General features: G+C 38.4%; 1 protein-coding gene across 2 annotated transcripts in view; it reads left to right on the forward strand.

Moving 5' to 3' along the window:
• The window catches only part of itga11a (integrin, alpha 11a), a 72,445-nt gene extending 54,861 nt beyond the window's left edge, over positions 1–17,584 (forward strand). The window contains exons 16-31 of one of the 2 annotated variants that reach the window (XM_044354561.1): positions 324–454; positions 1,258–1,424; positions 3,354–3,493; positions 3,996–4,106; positions 4,244–4,329; positions 4,442–4,652; positions 4,812–4,910; positions 9,423–9,499; positions 9,793–9,876; positions 10,173–10,263; positions 10,366–10,479; positions 11,032–11,115; positions 11,205–11,315; positions 11,495–11,590; positions 13,053–13,166; positions 14,713–17,584. In XM_044354561.1, the coding sequence (XP_044210496.1) occupies positions 324–454; positions 1,258–1,424; positions 3,354–3,493; positions 3,996–4,106; positions 4,244–4,329; positions 4,442–4,652; positions 4,812–4,910; positions 9,423–9,499; positions 9,793–9,876; positions 10,173–10,263; positions 10,366–10,479; positions 11,032–11,115; positions 11,205–11,315; positions 11,495–11,590; positions 13,053–13,166; positions 14,713–14,790 (1,794 nt within the window). In that variant the 3' untranslated portion in view covers positions 14,791–17,584. The remainder of the gene's footprint in view (positions 1–323; positions 455–1,257; positions 1,425–3,353; positions 3,494–3,995; positions 4,107–4,243; positions 4,330–4,441; positions 4,653–4,811; positions 4,911–9,422; positions 9,500–9,792; positions 9,877–10,172; positions 10,264–10,365; positions 10,480–11,031; positions 11,116–11,204; positions 11,316–11,494; positions 11,591–13,052; positions 13,167–14,712) is intronic. The other variant, XM_044354555.1, reaches the window with a different exon arrangement.
• Positions 17,585–18,796: the final 1,212 nt, after the last annotated feature.

The following is an 18,796-nucleotide window of genomic DNA, read 5'->3' on the forward strand; positions in this document are numbered from 1 at the left end:
GCCATGGTATACTTTATAAAATAGTCGCCAGTTATAGAAATAGTAATGGTGTAGTGGTAATAATAGTGAGATGAGCTCATCACTGAAAGAACACCCGTATATTTTAGTAAATGCTGTGTGTTGGAGAAATTTCTTGGCAAACATCTTGGTTATAAATTTACCAATATGGTTCTAAATGCACATACTGTATTTCCAAAGATTGCTTTAACTGTACGTTTTAATTGCATAGACGACAGCTCTAATAATGTAAAATTGTAAGATTTGTTGTAGTCTGCATGTACCTTCAGTCTGCACTTACATTTCCTCCTCTGTCTGTGTTTCAGAGGATAGCAGCAGCAGACTTGGCCCCTGGCCTGCAGTACTTTGGCCGAAGTATCCATGGCGTGATGGACATGAACGATGATGGCTTAGTAGATCTGGCAGTAGGTTCTCTTGGTGCTGCTGTTCTCCTCTGGTTAGTATTTCACTTAGTAAATAATACTGTTGTCAAAAGTATAAAAGGCTGTTTTTGCAGTTATTTCTGTAACCACACAGGTTCAGCTCTGGGCCGCTGTGTGCATTTGTTTTATTGGTTACTATAAATACATCCCTCTTATTCCTGTGGTGATTAGTTCTCTGGTATATTATAAAGCAAAATGAAGGTTTTGCTTCTTAGTCTGCACTGAAAACCATTCACAAATCACAATACAGTTTTGAGGAGACAGAAATTGTAACCGACTGAAGTATATATTTAACTCAAACACAGACAATATTCAATTGTACACTGTGTAAAATGTTCTTTTTACATTGTACACCACATAATTGCTTGTGGTTTATATTGTACATAATATATCTCACTCACTCTATTGTATATGCTGTTTAGTCTATTCTTATTTATCTACTTATATCTATAGTCACTTGCTACTGTTGCACTCTGATGGTAAATTGCATTTCCTTGTACTTATTGTGTGCAATGGCAATAAAGTTTAGTCTAATCTAATTTCCTATCATGGATAATCTTCAGACATAGATTTTCTTTTAACTTTGTCTTGCATGTTTTACAGTGGACACGGATTATTATTTGAAAATCTTAGTATAAATCAATTGTTAGGTTTAGATTGACTTTAAGGTGGTAAAATTACAGTTTGTGTCAAATGAAAGTTATATAAACAAAATAATAATTTTTATGTATCACCTGAGAAAGATACCATTTTTAGAAATATTAAGTTTTGAGGGTTGCGAGTTGGGTTCATCTTTAACATCTTTATGCCCTCACAGGTCACAGAGTGTTGTCCGGATATATACCACTGTGAGATTTGAGCCCAGTAAGATCAACATCTTTGTGAAGGACTGTCAGAGAGGTGGCAAAGACGTGACCTGTATGTCAGCCATCGTATGTTTCAACATTACTGCCAGGACAGCCATTCCTCCCACACAGGAAATTGGTAAGCCAGCAAAAATAATCCACTGCTGTGGAAGCATCCCAGAAGTTTCCTGATTCCTCCCCTTGTCTGTGGCTGATGTTTGGCATCTTTCCAAGATTAATAAAACCCTATTTCATCTTTAGTAAAGCGGACCTTTTTACTTACTCCACAAATTATATAATCTATAAATAGAACAAGATGTCGTGACATAATTCAGTGTTTTCATCTGGGATCGAACAAAAGCTTCCAATAAGATATAAACAAAAAAACAACTTTTGCTGAAAATCACATTTAGTTTCTGAAACAAAAACTGTTCTGTTGTTAAACCTTCAACAGGTCATTTTTACTGATAGCTTAAAAATTTATAATTTGGACCTGTACTTGCAATATAGTTCAGCTGTTGTTTGAACTTTGGTACATGACGGGAAGAAACATGGCTGTTTTTTTAGTGAGAAAAGTCATTCGGCCGTCTGAATGTATATCCTTCATGTCCTGGCTCAAACTGACTTTTCAGCATGCGGCTTCCCATAAAAGCTGTGATGGCTCCCTCCATTCAGAGTGGCGCCAAAGCAAAATGTTTCTTTACTAGCAATAAGAGATTCTGATCTCACTGCAGTTTCTCTGCCAAAGATAATGTTGCTGCCTCCAAAACTGGTATATCTGAACCACTCTGGTGCTATCAAATGTTCCTTTTATTATGTGAATGCTAGTTGGAATGTATCTACAAGTTTATCTCTGTTTTGTTCAGTTTCCAAAAGATAATAGTTTCTAAATAATTGATGGTGGTGACAGCTTATAAACGACTCAATCCTGCAGAGGGGTGTTGTGCCACCGATAGTAGCCCACCTGCACACATGCACAGGGTTTTTCGACTCATAATTTGTTTTAAGAGACATGATGGCAGGGTCCAGTTTCACTGTGAATAGGGGGTGAGGTAGCAGAGGTGCACGGGAGCATGTTCTTAGTTAACCTCTTGACCCTCTGACATCTTTATCAAATCTATCAGATGTGCCAAAACAGAGTAGAGGAAGAACAGAGGGAGTTATCTTGTCTTCCATGGTTGCATAGAGTGGAACACGTTTATTTCATTTTCCTCTTATTGTCGTGTCTGGCTAGTAATGCATGACAGATGTACTGGTGTTTGTGAGTTCACTGTGGTCTGTTGCATAAAAGGGAACTGTTTTTTTTCTGTTCCAGTGAAGTTATACTTATTTATGCAAATGTCTGTTTAGACTATTTGAGAATGGTGTTTAAACAAAAAGATTCAACCAACTGCTAATAGATGTCCCCCACAGGTATATAAGTGTAAAAAAAGGATGACAAATGCTACTGTGGAGCCCAACAGTAAAACTATAAAAGTTGGAACTTCCATTGAATGAACAGTCACCTGGTAACTATAAATAAACAGCTTCTTTTATCCAAAAAAGGAAAAAACTGTTTGTGCAACATTTGTGATTGATAACTGTAATTGGTGAGAAATGGAAAACAGCTTCCTATTTGGTACCCATTATCTTCCCAGATCTTTTTGCATACGGCATTAAGATTACTGTCGCTCTCAAATTCTCTAGCTGACCCCAAAACTGTATGCACATGTTCAGTCTCAGTAGATTTTTCCTCATGCCATGAAAACACGAGGCAGTAAATGGAAAGCCTCTAAAACAATGTGGCTTGGAAATGACTCAGATGTGAAGCCAGAGGGTTTGGACTTCTTGTATATGTTGGTCACACATTCATCATATGTTAAGAGTCAAGCAAATATTGCATTGCACCGCTACAGTGATGTCATTTACCGTAGGCTGCCGCTGCCATTTGTCAATTAGTCTGCGCTAACATAAGTATAAGAATACAAGCCCATCTATCTTAGGAACATTTTAACACAATCTTTTTATGGATCTTTTATGGTTTCACATAGGAATGTAATTTTTTAACTCTCTTCTTATGACCCATTAGGGATCAAATATAATGTCTCCATTGCGGAGCGACGTTTCAATCCTCGGGCCATATTGGACAACCCCAACAAGCTGCAGCCTCAAAACCTGACGGTTCTTCCTGGAGAAGAAACCTGCGAACACATCTACTTCCACGTCATGGTGAGGCAACAATTAATTAAATTAATTAATTTATTTAATTGTTTATTTGTAAATGTATTCTTCATTCCAGCTTCCCAGAGTTTTGAATATCATTAATATGATATAGGTAGAATGGCTGAAAGAGTTTTCATTATGCTGAGTTTCTGTGGAAACCTTTAGTGTCATGTGAAGGTTAAAATGCTGTTTTAGATGCTTTTCTTATCTGACAAGAATATTATTCTGGCAGAATCACTGAATAATGTTTTGTTTGGGAAGCAAAAAGAGTCCAATGTTAAGATGTTTTTCAGCAGAAAATACTTCAATTAGCTACCTCATTACAAAACGAACACACACTGTATTTTAAAATGAGATTATAATCTTATAATCATATATTTAGAGCATTTCTGTTTTATGTACTCTTATATAAACTTTTTGAAAGTGAAACATAATTTGGGGGTTATAGATAAAGTGCCATGATAGAGTAAATCTACAGACTGATCTTATTTTTAATGCTTTATATTAGGAGACCACAGACTATGCGAGGCCCATAGTGTTTGCTGCACAAGTCGGGCTGCAGGATCCAGATCAGGGACCAGTTCTAGATGAAAGCTGGCCAACTGTTGTAAGGACCGAGGTGAGAGTCAACTGACGGCTTATTGTGTCATCCTTACTCCCAAGTTATTGAAATGCACCTAAAATGCAATACTTACAGTATGGAAAGGAAGGTTTGAGTAGTTTCTTTCACTTATAAAAGCTTGTCTCTTGCTCTAGCTGCCCTTTTGGAACGGCTGTGATGAGGATGACCGCTGTATACCTGAACTAGCACTGCAGAGTATGACCGACCTGATGACTCGAAAGTAGGTACACACATACTCATCTCAACACACACACATGAGCATACACAGACATATTTACACGCCCAATAAAATTTTTCCCATTGTTTTCTCTTCCTCCCTCCCTGCCTCCTAGTCAGTTTTGTGCGCAGCCTGTACAGTCTCGAAGTGCTTTCTGCCGCCATGTAGGCGAAGGAGGGGCGGAGGAATCTCTGCGGGTTTTAGAGGGAAACAGAAGAAGGATGGTGGTGGATGTCCGACTGGAGAACAAAGGAGAAAATGCCTACAACGCTCGCCTCAATATCACATACACACCCAATCTACGTTTCTCTAGCCTCATAGTCAAGGTATGAGATAATTGTGAGGTTCATGATAACAGTTTTTTCTTCAAATTTCAAAACATTTTATCTCCAATATTCTAAGGAGTCTTAGACTGAATCGGCAGATTGAGTTAAAAGCTGCATTTACAGTAATAAAAAGCTAAACTGTTCTTCTTCTCAATGCAGGACAACTCTGACATCAAGATAGAGTGTTACATTGAAGACAAACTGAGGAATGAGAAGATCTGCAATGTCAGTACTCCGTTTATGAGGGCCAAAACTCAGGTGAGAAACCACACTCTAAATCTGAATCTGAAAATAAGAAATTTCACAAGAGAAAATGTGTTATCATGCCTAAAATCTGACTTTCATTGTGGAGTTCACCAGATAACCCAATAAGAAAAACATCTAGCTTTAGTAGACATATGTTTTGCTTTTGTATGTATGTTCAAACATTCATGGATGGATGGGCAGATTTGAAGGTTTTGCACTGACTCCAAAGCATTTTTCTTTAGTCCATCTGACATTTTGTTCCTGGAAGTGTGCATTTTATTTTACAACAGTTTAAGGTCCAAAAAGACCATATGTTTTGGGTGAGAATAATCTTTTCTGTATTTATCTGACTGAATGGAAAGCAGATGTAAAAGTTTATCCTTCCGACCATAACAAAATCATTCATCAGATTATTCATCCTCATTCCCCAATAAGATGATTAGTTAAGATGTTTGCACTTCTGACTTAAGTAAAAATCTGGATGCAGTCTCACAGCCTGCATTGTGCTGCTACTCAGTGGTTGAAAAAACATTGACGTGGACCATATTAGACCACAGGGGCCCAAAACACATGCTGCAGGCTTTAGATGACCATGACAGACCACACTGGTTAATGGAAGAACCACAAGCCAACCAGAGGAGCTCAGTTTAGTTCTGGTTTGTGAGTTCCCTTCATTCTGTTTTCTGACATAAAGATCCACAGTGTCATCACTAAAACTTCTCCTGTATTTAGCTTGCAAACTATAAACATTGCTTATAGGAAGCAACTTTAATACATTTATGACTTGGTATCTAATAAACTTATTATGACATGAGTTTAATGACAAGAGATTAAGATTAACATTATTTACAGTCATGGCGTTTGGCCCACGCAGAGCACAGTGTGATGGGGTCATGTGCTGTAAATGTCCAGACCAGTTACATTGTGTTTCTTGAATGCTCTCAAACTTGTAGATCTCAAAGTTTAACTCAAAGTCATTATACAGTCAGAGCAGGAAGTGTGAAATGAATGAATTTTGAATCAAAAAGATTATATGTTTTCATTAGACACAGCAATAACGAAGGCTGTATATTAACACAATGCTGACTTCTATATGCACCTGTTATTTATACAAGAGATTTTATATACTGCTGTAGTACTGATATTTAAAGGTTTAGTGGTGATATTTTAATTTTTTTACTGTCAACAAATCCCACACAAAGACCAAAATCAACAATGTATTTATCCTGTTTTGCTAAATCCTGATAGAGTTTATTCCTCTGTGCCATAGACCTTCATTATATCATCCTGCTGCTGTAAATACTAACTAGAACAATAAATCTGCAGCTTAAAATAGTTCCTAACAAATGCACTATTTACTCCTATTTCAGTAATGATTAATAAAAACTACAACCCCCAGCTTTTTGTAGCCTTTTTTAAATGAAAGTATATATTTGAGACCCATTTTTACAGATTTATGTCTTCAGTAGGAACAAATTGGCTTGTGGCTGAGTGCCATAAACAGACTGAGGAGGTGGGAAAGTACTGAGAGACTGATTAATTCGCTGTTGGTGTTTTCACGGAATTTGTTGGCAACAAGAAGAAAAATTATCGCCAGCTGATCACCTTTAAATCTGAATGATCAGTCTTTTAAATTGGGAATTTTTAACTGTAGATTTTTGACATGATAAAACTAGCCTTACTTAAGTCACCAGATATATGACCATATACCATGTACAACCACTTGTTATGACGTGATGACACGCAAGCAAGTTCCATTCATTGTAGAAGGCTGTAGAATATGGTCAAAAGCTGCTGGAAAAGCCAGTAAGTGAACCTTTGAATATGTTATCACAGATGTGTGTTCCTGAGGTCAAGATTGAACCTGGAGACTTTTCATCTGTTTGACATTCTAGGCTGTGCTGTCACTGGCACAAAAACATATTGGTGTAATTTAAAACCTACTTAAAAGTTAGTGATTTTAAAGTGTTTTTACAGCATTTACTATAAGTTAACTATAAGTTTTATTAACTGTCCCTTGTTAAGACATGAAAATCAGTAAAGTAATACCTTTTTCCTCTATCCCATTTGATTTTTATCATATTATTATCGATATATATCTAAATAATAAGGTAAATAGACCAGAGGAGCCTTTTTCCTTGGCCATTAAAAACTTTTTCTCAGCCCTTTAGCCTTTGCACCAGGTGAGGCTGAGTGAAAGTTTCTCTCTGTCATCTGTTACTGATTCTCACGTTCAATTCTGCTGTTCCCAAGCTTTTCCACAGGCTTGTAATGTCAGCAATATTTATGAGACCCCATGCTTTCCTGTGTATTTTACAGCAAGGCATCAATTTTATTTTTAAGAGGGTGATGTTTGAATTAACTTTGATAGGGATGAAACCAATGGTACATCACATTGTTCAATTAAAAGCCATTAAACAGAGAGCAGATTATAAAATAGCCAGTTATCCCCTGAACAAATGTCTCTCACGGTTTCTGTACTCATACAAAGTCTGCTGACAAAGTCTGTGGGAATGAAGTACTGAAGGTGATTGAAAGAGTCTATGTAATGTCCTGACCACGTCATTATCGCAAACAGCAGTCATCTCCTGGGCAACGACAACATCACCACATTTCTCTGTAATGCTCCCCAACAACTGAACCAAGAGGACTCTGGTCACCCTGTAAAACTCACTGAGTGATTCATACCCACTCATTCAGTCTGAATAGCATCCAGAGCCACAAGGCTAATCTGCTCTGGTCGAAAGCCTTTTAAAAATGTGGCACGGGGTTAAACAAGGCTGATTGTACACCGGTGCTGCTGCCAAACCAGCGCAAACCGCTGTTTAGCTGAAGGGATGTAGAGACTTCAGGGCAAGCTTTTTAAAGTAGCCAGTTATCGTTCTTGCTATTACTTTTTACAGTTTCTCTTGACCTGTGTAAAACTAGCATGTGTTACGGTATAAACTTAATACTACTACAAAAAAAAAACATACCTTGACATAATTTGTGTACAAGTTGATTGTTGATTCTTGTGGGTGTATGCAGAAATAATGAAGGCTAGTTATTGCAATTAATTATTTGAGGATTGACAGTGAATGTGGCTTAAGGAGAAGGGCAGACGGCATCAACCCAGAAGAGGAAGAAGAGCTTCATGCTCTGTCTGAATTTCCATGTTCAACTATGCTGGCACAAAATTTCCTCTAGCCACGGACCCATCGTGTCTTCCAAACCCATACCACTTGCATGCGTGTGTGTGTTTGTGCATTTTTCTGTGTGTTTTCATCTAACTTTCTTCCTAATGAATGTCATTTAGATTCACCCAATTCTGTTGAAAACAGGCTGGAAAAAAAAAACATCAACCTCCTTTTCTAGGACATACAAAACAAAAGCGGACAAGGGTCATTTTCCACAGCCTGGACATGATTATATGAGAGGAGGTCATCATTTATGCATGTGCAATATCAGGGATGAGTCAGTCTATATGGAGGAGGGGAGCTACAGTAGACCTTGTTATGCATTCCTCTTTGGCCAGACGGAATCCGTCAGGATTTCATTATGGCATGGAGGACTGTAAACAACGCTCCGCTCTGCTGTGCTTGGTTTGCTTTCTCCTGCCAATCAATCCTCCTCTGCTCTTCTCTTCTCTTCTCTTCTCTTCTCTTCTCTTCTCTTCTCTTCTCTTCTCTTCTCTTCTCTTCTCCTCTCTTCTCCTCTCTGCTCTTCTCTTCTCTTCTCTGCTCTTCTCTTCTCTCCTCTCCTCTTATCCTCTTCTCTCCTCTCCTCTCCTCACCTCTCCTCTCCTCTCTTCTCCGCTCACTCCTCTCCTCTCCTCTCCTCTCTTCTCCTCTCCTCTCCTCCCCTTTCCTCTCCTCTCTTCTCCTCTCCTTTCCCCTCACTCCTCTCCTCTACTCTCCTCTCCTTTCCTCTTCTCCCCTCACTCCTCTCCTCTCCTCTCCTCTCCTCTCCCCTGCCTTTGCATGTAGACTTGGGTTCTCAGTGTTTTTGTTTAGGATTCCTCAATTGCTTTCCATTTTCTTACAGAAGTGGTTGCCTCCTCTGTTCCTCTCTGTCTCTTTTCTTCTCCTTCTATGTGTGTGTGTGTGTGTGCGTGTGTGCGTGTGCGTGTGTGCGTGTGCGTGTGTGCGTGTAGTCATGTTGATTTGTATTTAGGGCATTGTCCTAAACTAAGGGGAAATTCCCTGGCTCTCTTTAAGCAGCAGCAACTGTGCCGCAGTTTGCCTCTGGGTCAAAGCCTGGGACTTATGGCAGGTTATTGCAGGCTTTACTCCTTAATCCATAATGCAGGACCTTTGGTGTTGGAAAAGCGTACATACAGTAGCATATGGGGTCAAAAGAAGCTCCTGACCCGTGTCTCAGTGTTCATGTCATAAAGATGTGATGGTGATATACAGGTGAACATTGAAGACACGATGATTTTATCTTGCTCCTATAGAAAAGATTTGCTGTATAAAAGATTATTTTATAGCCATGCAATTAATGAGTGATTTTTTTCTTCTAAACTTTATTCTCTCTTTTGTGTAGGTATCTTTTCGTCTGGAGTTTGAGTTCAGCCGTACTATCTTCTTAGATCACGTCAGGGTCATCCTGGAGGCCAGCAGGTGTGGACACAAGTTTAAACCCTTATCTGTATTGTAAAAGTGTGAACATCTAATGGAAATAAGTTTCCTCACTGCATGTAGAGAGGTCTGTCCTTAACTGTTTTTATTTTCCTTACTGGTGCTAACGAGCAACAAAAAAAATCCATCAAATAACAACCAAGCACCAATTCGCCCCCTCAAAAAAAATAGGAAAAAACACAGGAAGTGTCAAAGAAAAATATTTTAACTGGCTTGTCCCTATTATTTCAACTTTTTCTCGTTCTTTGACTATTTTTGTCTCGTTCTGTTCACAGTGATGGCGAGGAAACGAGCACAGCTGATAATTTCAATGATATCTATTACTCACTGAAATATGAAGGGGACCTTCTCTTCACCAGGTATGTCATTTTGTTATAACTTACCAAACAATGCATGTTGCTGTGCTGTATCAATTGTGATGATTTTGGAAACAGTGAACTTAGAAGTGCAAGCAGCTGGAACAAAGTGATTTAATGGCATCTGGGAAATGTTGAGAAATATCAGTGTGGGAAAATGAGTTGCAGAGACTGTAACTGAAATGGGGATTTTGTTATCATGTACTTGATTGCACAACATATGCTTTAAAGCCAAGATAAGTGGAAAATAAGTGCCTCTCACATATAACATGTTCACGTTTATTCTTTACCTTCAAAAGGGATTCAAATCCGACTCGGTATGAGATCAAATCAGAGTTGTCACTGGAAGAGCCCGGAGTTATTGGTCCTCCTTTCAACTTCACTTTTCAGGTGAGGGCTAAATTTATCAGAACTTACTTGTATCATCATTTACTGTAGAGGAAAACACAGCTGGAAGATAATCTACACAAGTTACTCCTTTTTGCCTCTCAGATCCAGAACCTTGGCTACTTTCCAGTAAAGGATCTGCAGCTCAACATTGAAGTCCCAGAAATGACAAAAAATGGGAACCAACTCCTGCAGATATCTGACTTTCATATTGACCAGGTGAGTGTCGGTGATTTAAAGTGACAATATGTCACTTATGAAAGAAAAATAGGAGATTTTTCTTCTTGCAAATGAAAAGTTGACTCCTTAAACAATAAAACACACCTCTGCTCAATTCAATACACATGAGACCACAGTTGTTGTTGCTCAGCTGAAGTCACATAAGCTCGCTTTAAAGAGCTAGTTAGTCTAGTGTTAGCTAGTGTTAATGCTAGTTAAAGAACTAGTACAGAAATTGTTTGAACTCTTGTAAATAAGACAGCTGTAGAGGTGTTGGTAGGCCTATTTTTAAACTTTGCACAGAGCCAGGCTAGCTGTTTCCCTCTGCTTCCAGTCTTAATGCTAAGCTAAGCTAACCACCTCCTGACCCCGGCTATTTAATGGCATAAGATTGATATTTATCTTCTTATATTTCTCAAAACATTCAACTTCAATTCCAGAGCAGTATTACTGTAATGCTCGGTTTTAATTTAATGCCAACATACCTCCAACTTATCACTCTTGCTCTGTAGATATATTAACGGATATTTTTACTCTCATGTCACACATCAGAAAGACGGTACGCGCTGTTTACCACCGCAGCATGTGGCACAGAGCAGAGCATCACCTGAGGACCTTTCACGTTTCTCCCGCTTGGTAAAGTACAAACCAACCAAACTCATTCCCAAAGTAGATTTTTTTTAAACACCTTCTAAGGTAACTTTTCTCTGACTGTCTTCACACAGAACCGATCCAACACCTTAACTCTGCCAATCCAATGCACAGTCAATGTAGCCTCCTACAGAGAAATTGCAGTTAGAATCACAGGAGCTCTACGAATAGATACCTTACACGCAGTGAGTATTAAATCCAAAATATGCATGATGTTGCAAATTTCCCCAACTTAATAACAACATACATGCATGCAATCTCTTTGTTATTCTATTTTGACTCCGTAGCAATGACAACTTTGTTGTCTTTCAGCTGTGTGATGTGTTTGCAAAAAATGGCATCCTGTTTTGATTTTCCTATTCAGCTGAAGTTTAAAATCCTGGAACTGGTAATCAGTGCATCAGTGGAGCTCCCCTCCTCCAGCCGCATGTTTCTACATGAAGAGAGGCCTGTCAGACATGTGAGTCAACAACAACTAATGCTATAAACTGCCTCTGTCCCGGGTTTGACCTGACTCAAATCTGAGTTCTGGAAGCATCATAATTTGATCAGATTTAACCCCTGTCTGATCCTTTTATATCTTATCCGTGTGTGAATACACTGTTTTATGTTTCAGGAGCCCTGTCTTTAGAACTGAATTTAATGGGTTTAAAGTATTCAGATAGTAAAATATATGTAATGTAAGGCACTTAACAATAATATGTTTTGCTACAGTGCCAACTTTGTGATAAAGCAGCAGTGGTTTCTAATACAGTTTAGCAGAGCACTGCACAACTGAAGCATTGTAGAATCACACAGGAAAAGTTGGCATTGGAGCACACGTTCTGTGTGGTGCTCAGGGACCGAAAGGACCAGCAGCACAACATGTAGAGGACTGCTCTAATATACTAATCTTTGCTGCCATCTATTGGCCAGTGCAGACAGTCATGCAGTGTCCTTTTTTGTGTTTTGGTCAATGAGTGCATACCAATTACTTTTAGAGATTTAAATATATTATGATTGTGAAAAAGTGGATTGGAATTTAGATTTAATGCAATTCTGATGTCAGCAGTCCTGCAATTAACGATTCATCCTTTAAATGTACAGTATATGTTCAAAGTTTTCAGTTCTGTTTTAGACAGTTTTAGATCTCTTTCATTAGAAATTAAAATCCTATGAGTGTCCATGTCCTGAATATAATAATAATAATAATAACTTTATTTGTATGGCAACTTTTATACAAAAAAAATGAAGCTCAAAGTGCTTTACAGCAAAAGAAATTACATGCACCAAGTGCTTCACATCGAGAAAGACATAAATGGCATAAAATGAACAGAAAAACGTGAATGCACATAAGAGGATAAAGTAAAGTGAAAAAGGAACACATAGCAAAATAAAATAACAAAATAAAATAAATTAGTAAAATAAAATAAAAATGAAGTTAAAACATAGAATACATAGAATGTATAAAATGCAGCAGACAGAGACAAAAGTTAGTTAAAGGCTAATATGAAGAAGTAAGTTTTTTTAGTTTTCTTTTAACAATATCTAGCAAGCTGGCTTCCCCGATATCTATTGGTAATGTGTTCCATAGTTTTGGGGCGTAATTGACAAAGGCTGCATCCCTGATTTTCTTTTGTCTGTTGCTGGGAATCTCCAATAAACCAGCAGCAGATGATTGCAGTGTTCTTGAAGGGACATAGTTAACAAGGAAGTTAACAAGAATATAACTGCTGTACAAAATGTCTAGTTTTGTGTATAAATAATTAAATCATTATAATTACTGTCTGTGAATGTCGCGGCTCTTTAGTATATTCAGTGTCTAATACACATTACACTGTCAGAGGTACAAAAAAACAAATACGATAGCAGACTGAATTCTGTATGTATTTCAAAAATAAATTAGGTTCGATGAATGCATATTGTCTTATCTTGTCTGACAGATAATACTGGAGATCAGGAAGGAAGGAGATTACAGAATCCCGACCTGGATTATTGTTGGTAGCACGCTGGGAGGACTCTTATTGTTAGCCCTGCTTAGTCTTGCTCTATGGAAGGTAAGTCATTATGTCATGTACAATTACTAGTCATTAGGTAAAAAGAAAACAGAATCATTATAGGTAATTACATGAAGACCCACTTTATGTCCGTCTTGAACTGTAGCTGATCAACTGTGTCTCTGTGCTGATGATTTTAAGTGGTAGAGTACAGTAGGGAGTAGCATTTACCACACTAACTGTCTCTCTGCTACATTTCAAGTTATTTTCTTCATTTGTCCCATTTAAACCTGAACTATAGTTACAGCAGTACTTCAGCATAGGGTTAGACTGCCACCCTCTGGTAGAGAATAAAACAATGCTTGTAGACAAAGATTAAAACACCCACATCTGACTTTCACAATGTTCTTGATAACCATTAGTCAAACATATTTCTAACATTTCTCAAATGCCTTGAAAATTGTGTTCATATTGATAAAGACAGTTATATTTTATGACTGCGCCACATACCTTGAAAAGGGAAGTTTGGCTAAATAATTGTACAGAGAAAGAATGACGAGATGAAACAGTTACTCCATGTGATTTTCCTGTACATGGACATTTTCTAGTTGGAGAACTAATGGTGCAACTCTACTGTATGTAGAAGCCCATTTTGAGGTAAAAGGTCAAACAGGCAATAAAGGCAGCCTCACATTTATGGTCAACACAGGAGCCATTGAGTAAAACACAATCTCACTCCAGGCGATCAGAGTTTATAGTCTTGCTTTACGCTGGGCTGAGCTTTGACGTAGATATGCACATGTTCACAAGAAGCTTTTGACCACATGTCACATACATGGAAATGACTTTCTTTGCAGTTGTTATTACAAGAATATTCACTGGTAGATGTTAACTTGAATATACCGCATAAACATATTATATTAAAGGACTGTATTACATCATGATGTAAACAGAGATGCAAATCATTTCTCCAACCTGTTTGCACAACCCCAATCTCCAAAACCTTCCCACTAACCTCACTGCCACCACCGATGGGCAAAAGAATTATCAAAATAAATATAATATACAGACATGTGTATCTTCTAAATATCTACGGTACAGATTTATCCACACACACATATGCATACAGACATATACACCCATAATCTGTTTATTTATAGATTTACAGTCTCTGCAGAGAAAAAATAATCCAAAAGTAACCCTTTTTCTGTGGGTATGCATGAATGTACACACGCACAACAGAGAGTCTGTGTATGTACATATGTAAATTCTAAAATCATGTCGGCTTCGCTCTTAAGCTTCCCTGTTGCATCTTTCAAACACTGTCAAAATGGACAAAAATTGTGGAGAAAGAACATAGTTTCTATGCCGTTACAGTGCAGTAATTACTTGTCCAAATCGAATCAAGTTAATAAAAGTACAGTTGAGATTTTAAAGTGGTTAAAGTTGGGGTGGATTTGATATTATCAGGAAGTTTGTTCCCTGCTAAATTCAGTACCAACATGTTTGGTTCTGAAGTTGTAAATGCTCTGAAAACACAAATTTCATATTTTGTTAAAATGTATTTTAATGTATTGTTTTTTAATTTAATTTCTCTTCCTCTCAGCTCGGCTTCTTCCAGAGGCAGAAGCGGAGAGACGAGGACGAGCAGGAGGCAAACGGGAAAGTGGCTGAAGAACGGTAACGCAGGCTAAGGGCCCCGACCAGACACCTTTTCCACAGGGGACCCGACACTCAGGGACCAACCCACCTCCCCCTGTTCCCCAACACCACAGTGGCACCGCGTAGACAGCCCCGCATGATCGCTGAGGCAAGGCTTGTTCAGTGCACTGGATCTGTCCCACGCCACGACCCCCTGACGCCCGAGAGTCAGCACTGTCACACTCACTTAGCATTTCTGCACTGTTACGACATAAGGGCTTTCTTTTTTATGTATTCCACTGCCCTTGATGCCGTCCCTTTACAGATCTTGGAGCTCTCCATTTCTTGGCTACCGGCTGGAGTTCTAGCGCTTTTTCTGGCCGTTTAAAAAGAAGAATAGAGCGAGCTTTGAACGAACTGTTCCAAGAATTTCAGGCTGCAATTTGCCCTTGAGGCATGCAGTAGCCAAACACTCTTTTGTCTCTTCCTGATGTGTATTTATTTAACTCTTATGATAAATTTTGAAATACATGAAAAACCTCAAGGGTGACTCGCCACCCAAAAGCTTCCGCAAATGTAAAGATATTTTACTGTATATTGAATTCGATGTTTAAAAGATTTTATCTGCAACACGTTCAGTTGACTTGCATAATAATTTATGACGAAACAAAACTTAACTAAAGCCACCAGAGTACAAAGAAGATTGATGATGTTTAACTTACAAAGACTTTTCTTGATCTTTTGCTACAAAGAAGAATCTTCTAAACATGCATCCTCCTCCTTGGAGTTCAATCTTTTTCTTTTAATATTTTCATCCTGGAAAACATGCAGGATGATCTTTCAACATTTGATGCACTTTTACTTTGTACAAATTAACTTGAATTTTGTAAATAGTCAAGTACCTTTTTTATACCCTTTCAAATATTATAATGGTTTTCAGTATTTCCACGTGGTTTATGGCATTACTTTGTAACATAGGCAACAAGGCAAATTAAAACAAGTCAGCTTAAGGTTACTGAACTTGTTTTGAGACAGTTGCATGCTTTTTAACATGCATTGCATCAGAACAAAAGGTGTGCATAAAATACTGCAGCCAACCTGGATATTTTTAACAAAGAACTGTATCAAAATTATGTTTAGATGCCATAAAAGTGAGTCCAGTAAATGCACATTGCTTACAGTGTGTCAACACCCTCTTGGTGTTACCAATGAATGTCAGTTTGTCCTGTTTGATGAGGTGTGAAGAGCTGTAATACGCCTACAAATAAAACATTGTATATGTTGACAAATGCAAAACTTTTTAATGAACACCTGTATGATGACTTTCACCTGCAGAAAGAAAGCCTGGAGAGGAAAAAGAGCAGCTGCATTCCTGTGAAGGTGTTATGGGACTAGTACAGAGAACCCAAGTACAGAACACAGAGGCAAAGGCAAGGGTTTGGAACTGGGAACTTTGGAACTTATTAACAACCTGATGTCGTATCGGAAAAATGGAGCAGCAGAGTCTTTGTGGCCAGGGGGGGAACCAGAGGCTGGGTGAGGAGGAACTGAGGGGGAAGTTGAGGCTGGCAGCCAGAATCGGAGGCTGAGAGAGGAGCAGTGAGCTGAGCAGGGCAAGGCAGAACAGGAGGACGGGGGATGCTGCAGGCAGAGGAAAATAAGAATCAGCAAAAGCTTTTACAGGTAATGAGTTTTAAAGAGCTGAAACATGACTAACAGTATAACTGAGTTTACAATCTGGCGGAGTATTGAGGTAGAAACCAGGTATTTGAAGCAGAGCAGGATGATGATAATGGCTGGCAGCTGGTGGCCTGACTCTGCACACCTGACTCCACTCCTGCAATCAAGCACACACACACACACAAAGGGAAAGGGAAGGGGAGATGGGCTGCCAGCTAGGCAGAAGTAGAGGACCTGACAGGAGGTCCCTAGAGTGTTTTAGTAGACCCTCTCTGCTATGGCTTTTAAACTCCATACCTCCAGTTTGTAAGGCAAGTTTCTGTTAGAAAGTTGAGTCCAAGCTAAGGTAACTAGTGACATCACAGTGACCTCAAAAGGGTTCTTTTCTCAGACTTCTTTATATACAGTAAATGGTAATTGGTTGCATTTATATAGTGCTTTCATCCAGAGTGCTTTACAGTGTCTTTGCTGCTCATTCACCCATTCACACTCACATTCATGCACACACTCACACACAGGTACCGTGCAAGGTGCTGGCAGAACCATTGGGAGCAATTTGGATTTCAGTATCTTGTCCAATCCAAGGACACTTCAACATGTAGACAGGAGGAGTCAGGTTCTTATTAGGTGGACACTAATTACCACTCCTGACTTAAAGAGTATGAGAGAGGGCAAGATAGTAGTTTTAGCAATATTCAGTCAGTTGCAATCTGCAACCTCACCACTAGATGGCACTAAATTCTACACACTGGTCCTTTAACATCTACAGGCTTTGTCGGGTGTGTAATGCCATTAATTACCTTTTAAAAAAATCTAATTAAACATCAAATGAGAATTGACGTAAGTGGTTGTTAGTGTTGTTCTCTTACTGTAAACAAAAAATAAAACAAATAACTATAATCAATGAAAAACAGGCTCCCATGGGGTTTTGTGTTTTAGTGAAAGTGTAATTTGTGTGGAGGTTTGATTGAGCCAGCTGACATATGCTAACCATCTGCCACGGACGGTGAAAACATATTGATCCCTGAGGGGGAAATTAGATTGTTGCAGCTCCAAATGTAATAAGGTTCAGCAAGGGGAGAAAAGAGAGCAGAGCCACAAAGACTTATAGAAAAGCAATATATTCAAATATACAAAACACAGCAATTTATATCAACAAATGTTAGGAAACATGCTGGCAGAACAAATAGACTAAAGATGAAACATACAGTATATCAAAGAGTATGGATTCATTTTTGTGCTCTGTTTGTTCAAAGATATTATGTATAACATTTTCATGGTTACTAACTGCAGCAAATGTGGATTAAAAGACATGGAATATGTGTTGAATGTCATTCAAATGTGTTAGTTATGAGAAATCAAGATCAACACAAATTGTTTAATCAAACTGAAATCAAAAAAGAGCAGTAACTCAAAATACAAGCCAAGATTTCTCATATTTTTTCTGCTCGGTGACCAAACCTTTGGAAACAGGAGCGATTCAGGATATACAATTGTTGTGCACTGATTGGTAAGGATTGTCAGCATGATTGCTTGTTACATTAACATGAACAATTTCCTGAAGTGTCATTGAAAAAAGTACAGTAATGAAAATTCAGAATACCCGACTGTTTCAATAAAAAGGCAGATGCTTCTCATATCAGGGACAGCAAACTTCAGAGAGAAAAGACTGGAGTACATTCTCTAAGTTTAGTTGTGTAGAAGATTGCGTACATGTATGACATACACTATATATGTCTGTCCACTGTATAAATATTAAAATGTCACATCCTATCCTAAGTTAGGATACATCCTAAGTTAGGTACACCTCCTAGTGTACATACTGTAAATCACATTAATCTGCTGCCAAAGCAATCAGACTCTCCTACCATGACAATTAGTATATACACCTCAAACCTTAAATCTGTGTCCGAAGCCCAAGAACAAGAAACTGCCACAGCTGAAGATGTAGCAGTGCGATGTAAACAGGGTTACAAATGTCAGGGAGAGATCATGGAGGAATGTCATGAAGAAGGTTTAGTGGTGTTATGTATTTCCCTAAAACTTCAGTAAAACAGTACACTGAGGTTATACAGATGAGCATCATATATGTCCAAATAAGATATCTAGCAATCCAAAGGCACAACCTTTGATCCAATAATAAAATAAAGTGTAGGCCCTCCACCACAATGTTTTAAAGGATAGGTTCAGTTTTTCAAGTCTGTCTTAAAACAAAAGTCAGGTGCCCAAAGGAGCCCTGAAAGACGTTTCGCTTACTGTAATCATTTCTCCTGTTCATACTGACCATCAGAAGATCTAATCATAATGCACTTACAATCTAAGTGATGGGGGACAAAATCCACAGTCCTTGTTTTGTGCAAAGAAGGATC

This window comes from Thunnus albacares, chromosome 1 (genome assembly GCF_914725855.1).
Source record: "Thunnus albacares chromosome 1, fThuAlb1.1, whole genome shotgun sequence".
In the NCBI taxonomy this organism is placed as follows: domain Eukaryota; kingdom Metazoa; phylum Chordata; class Actinopteri; order Scombriformes; family Scombridae; genus Thunnus; species Thunnus albacares.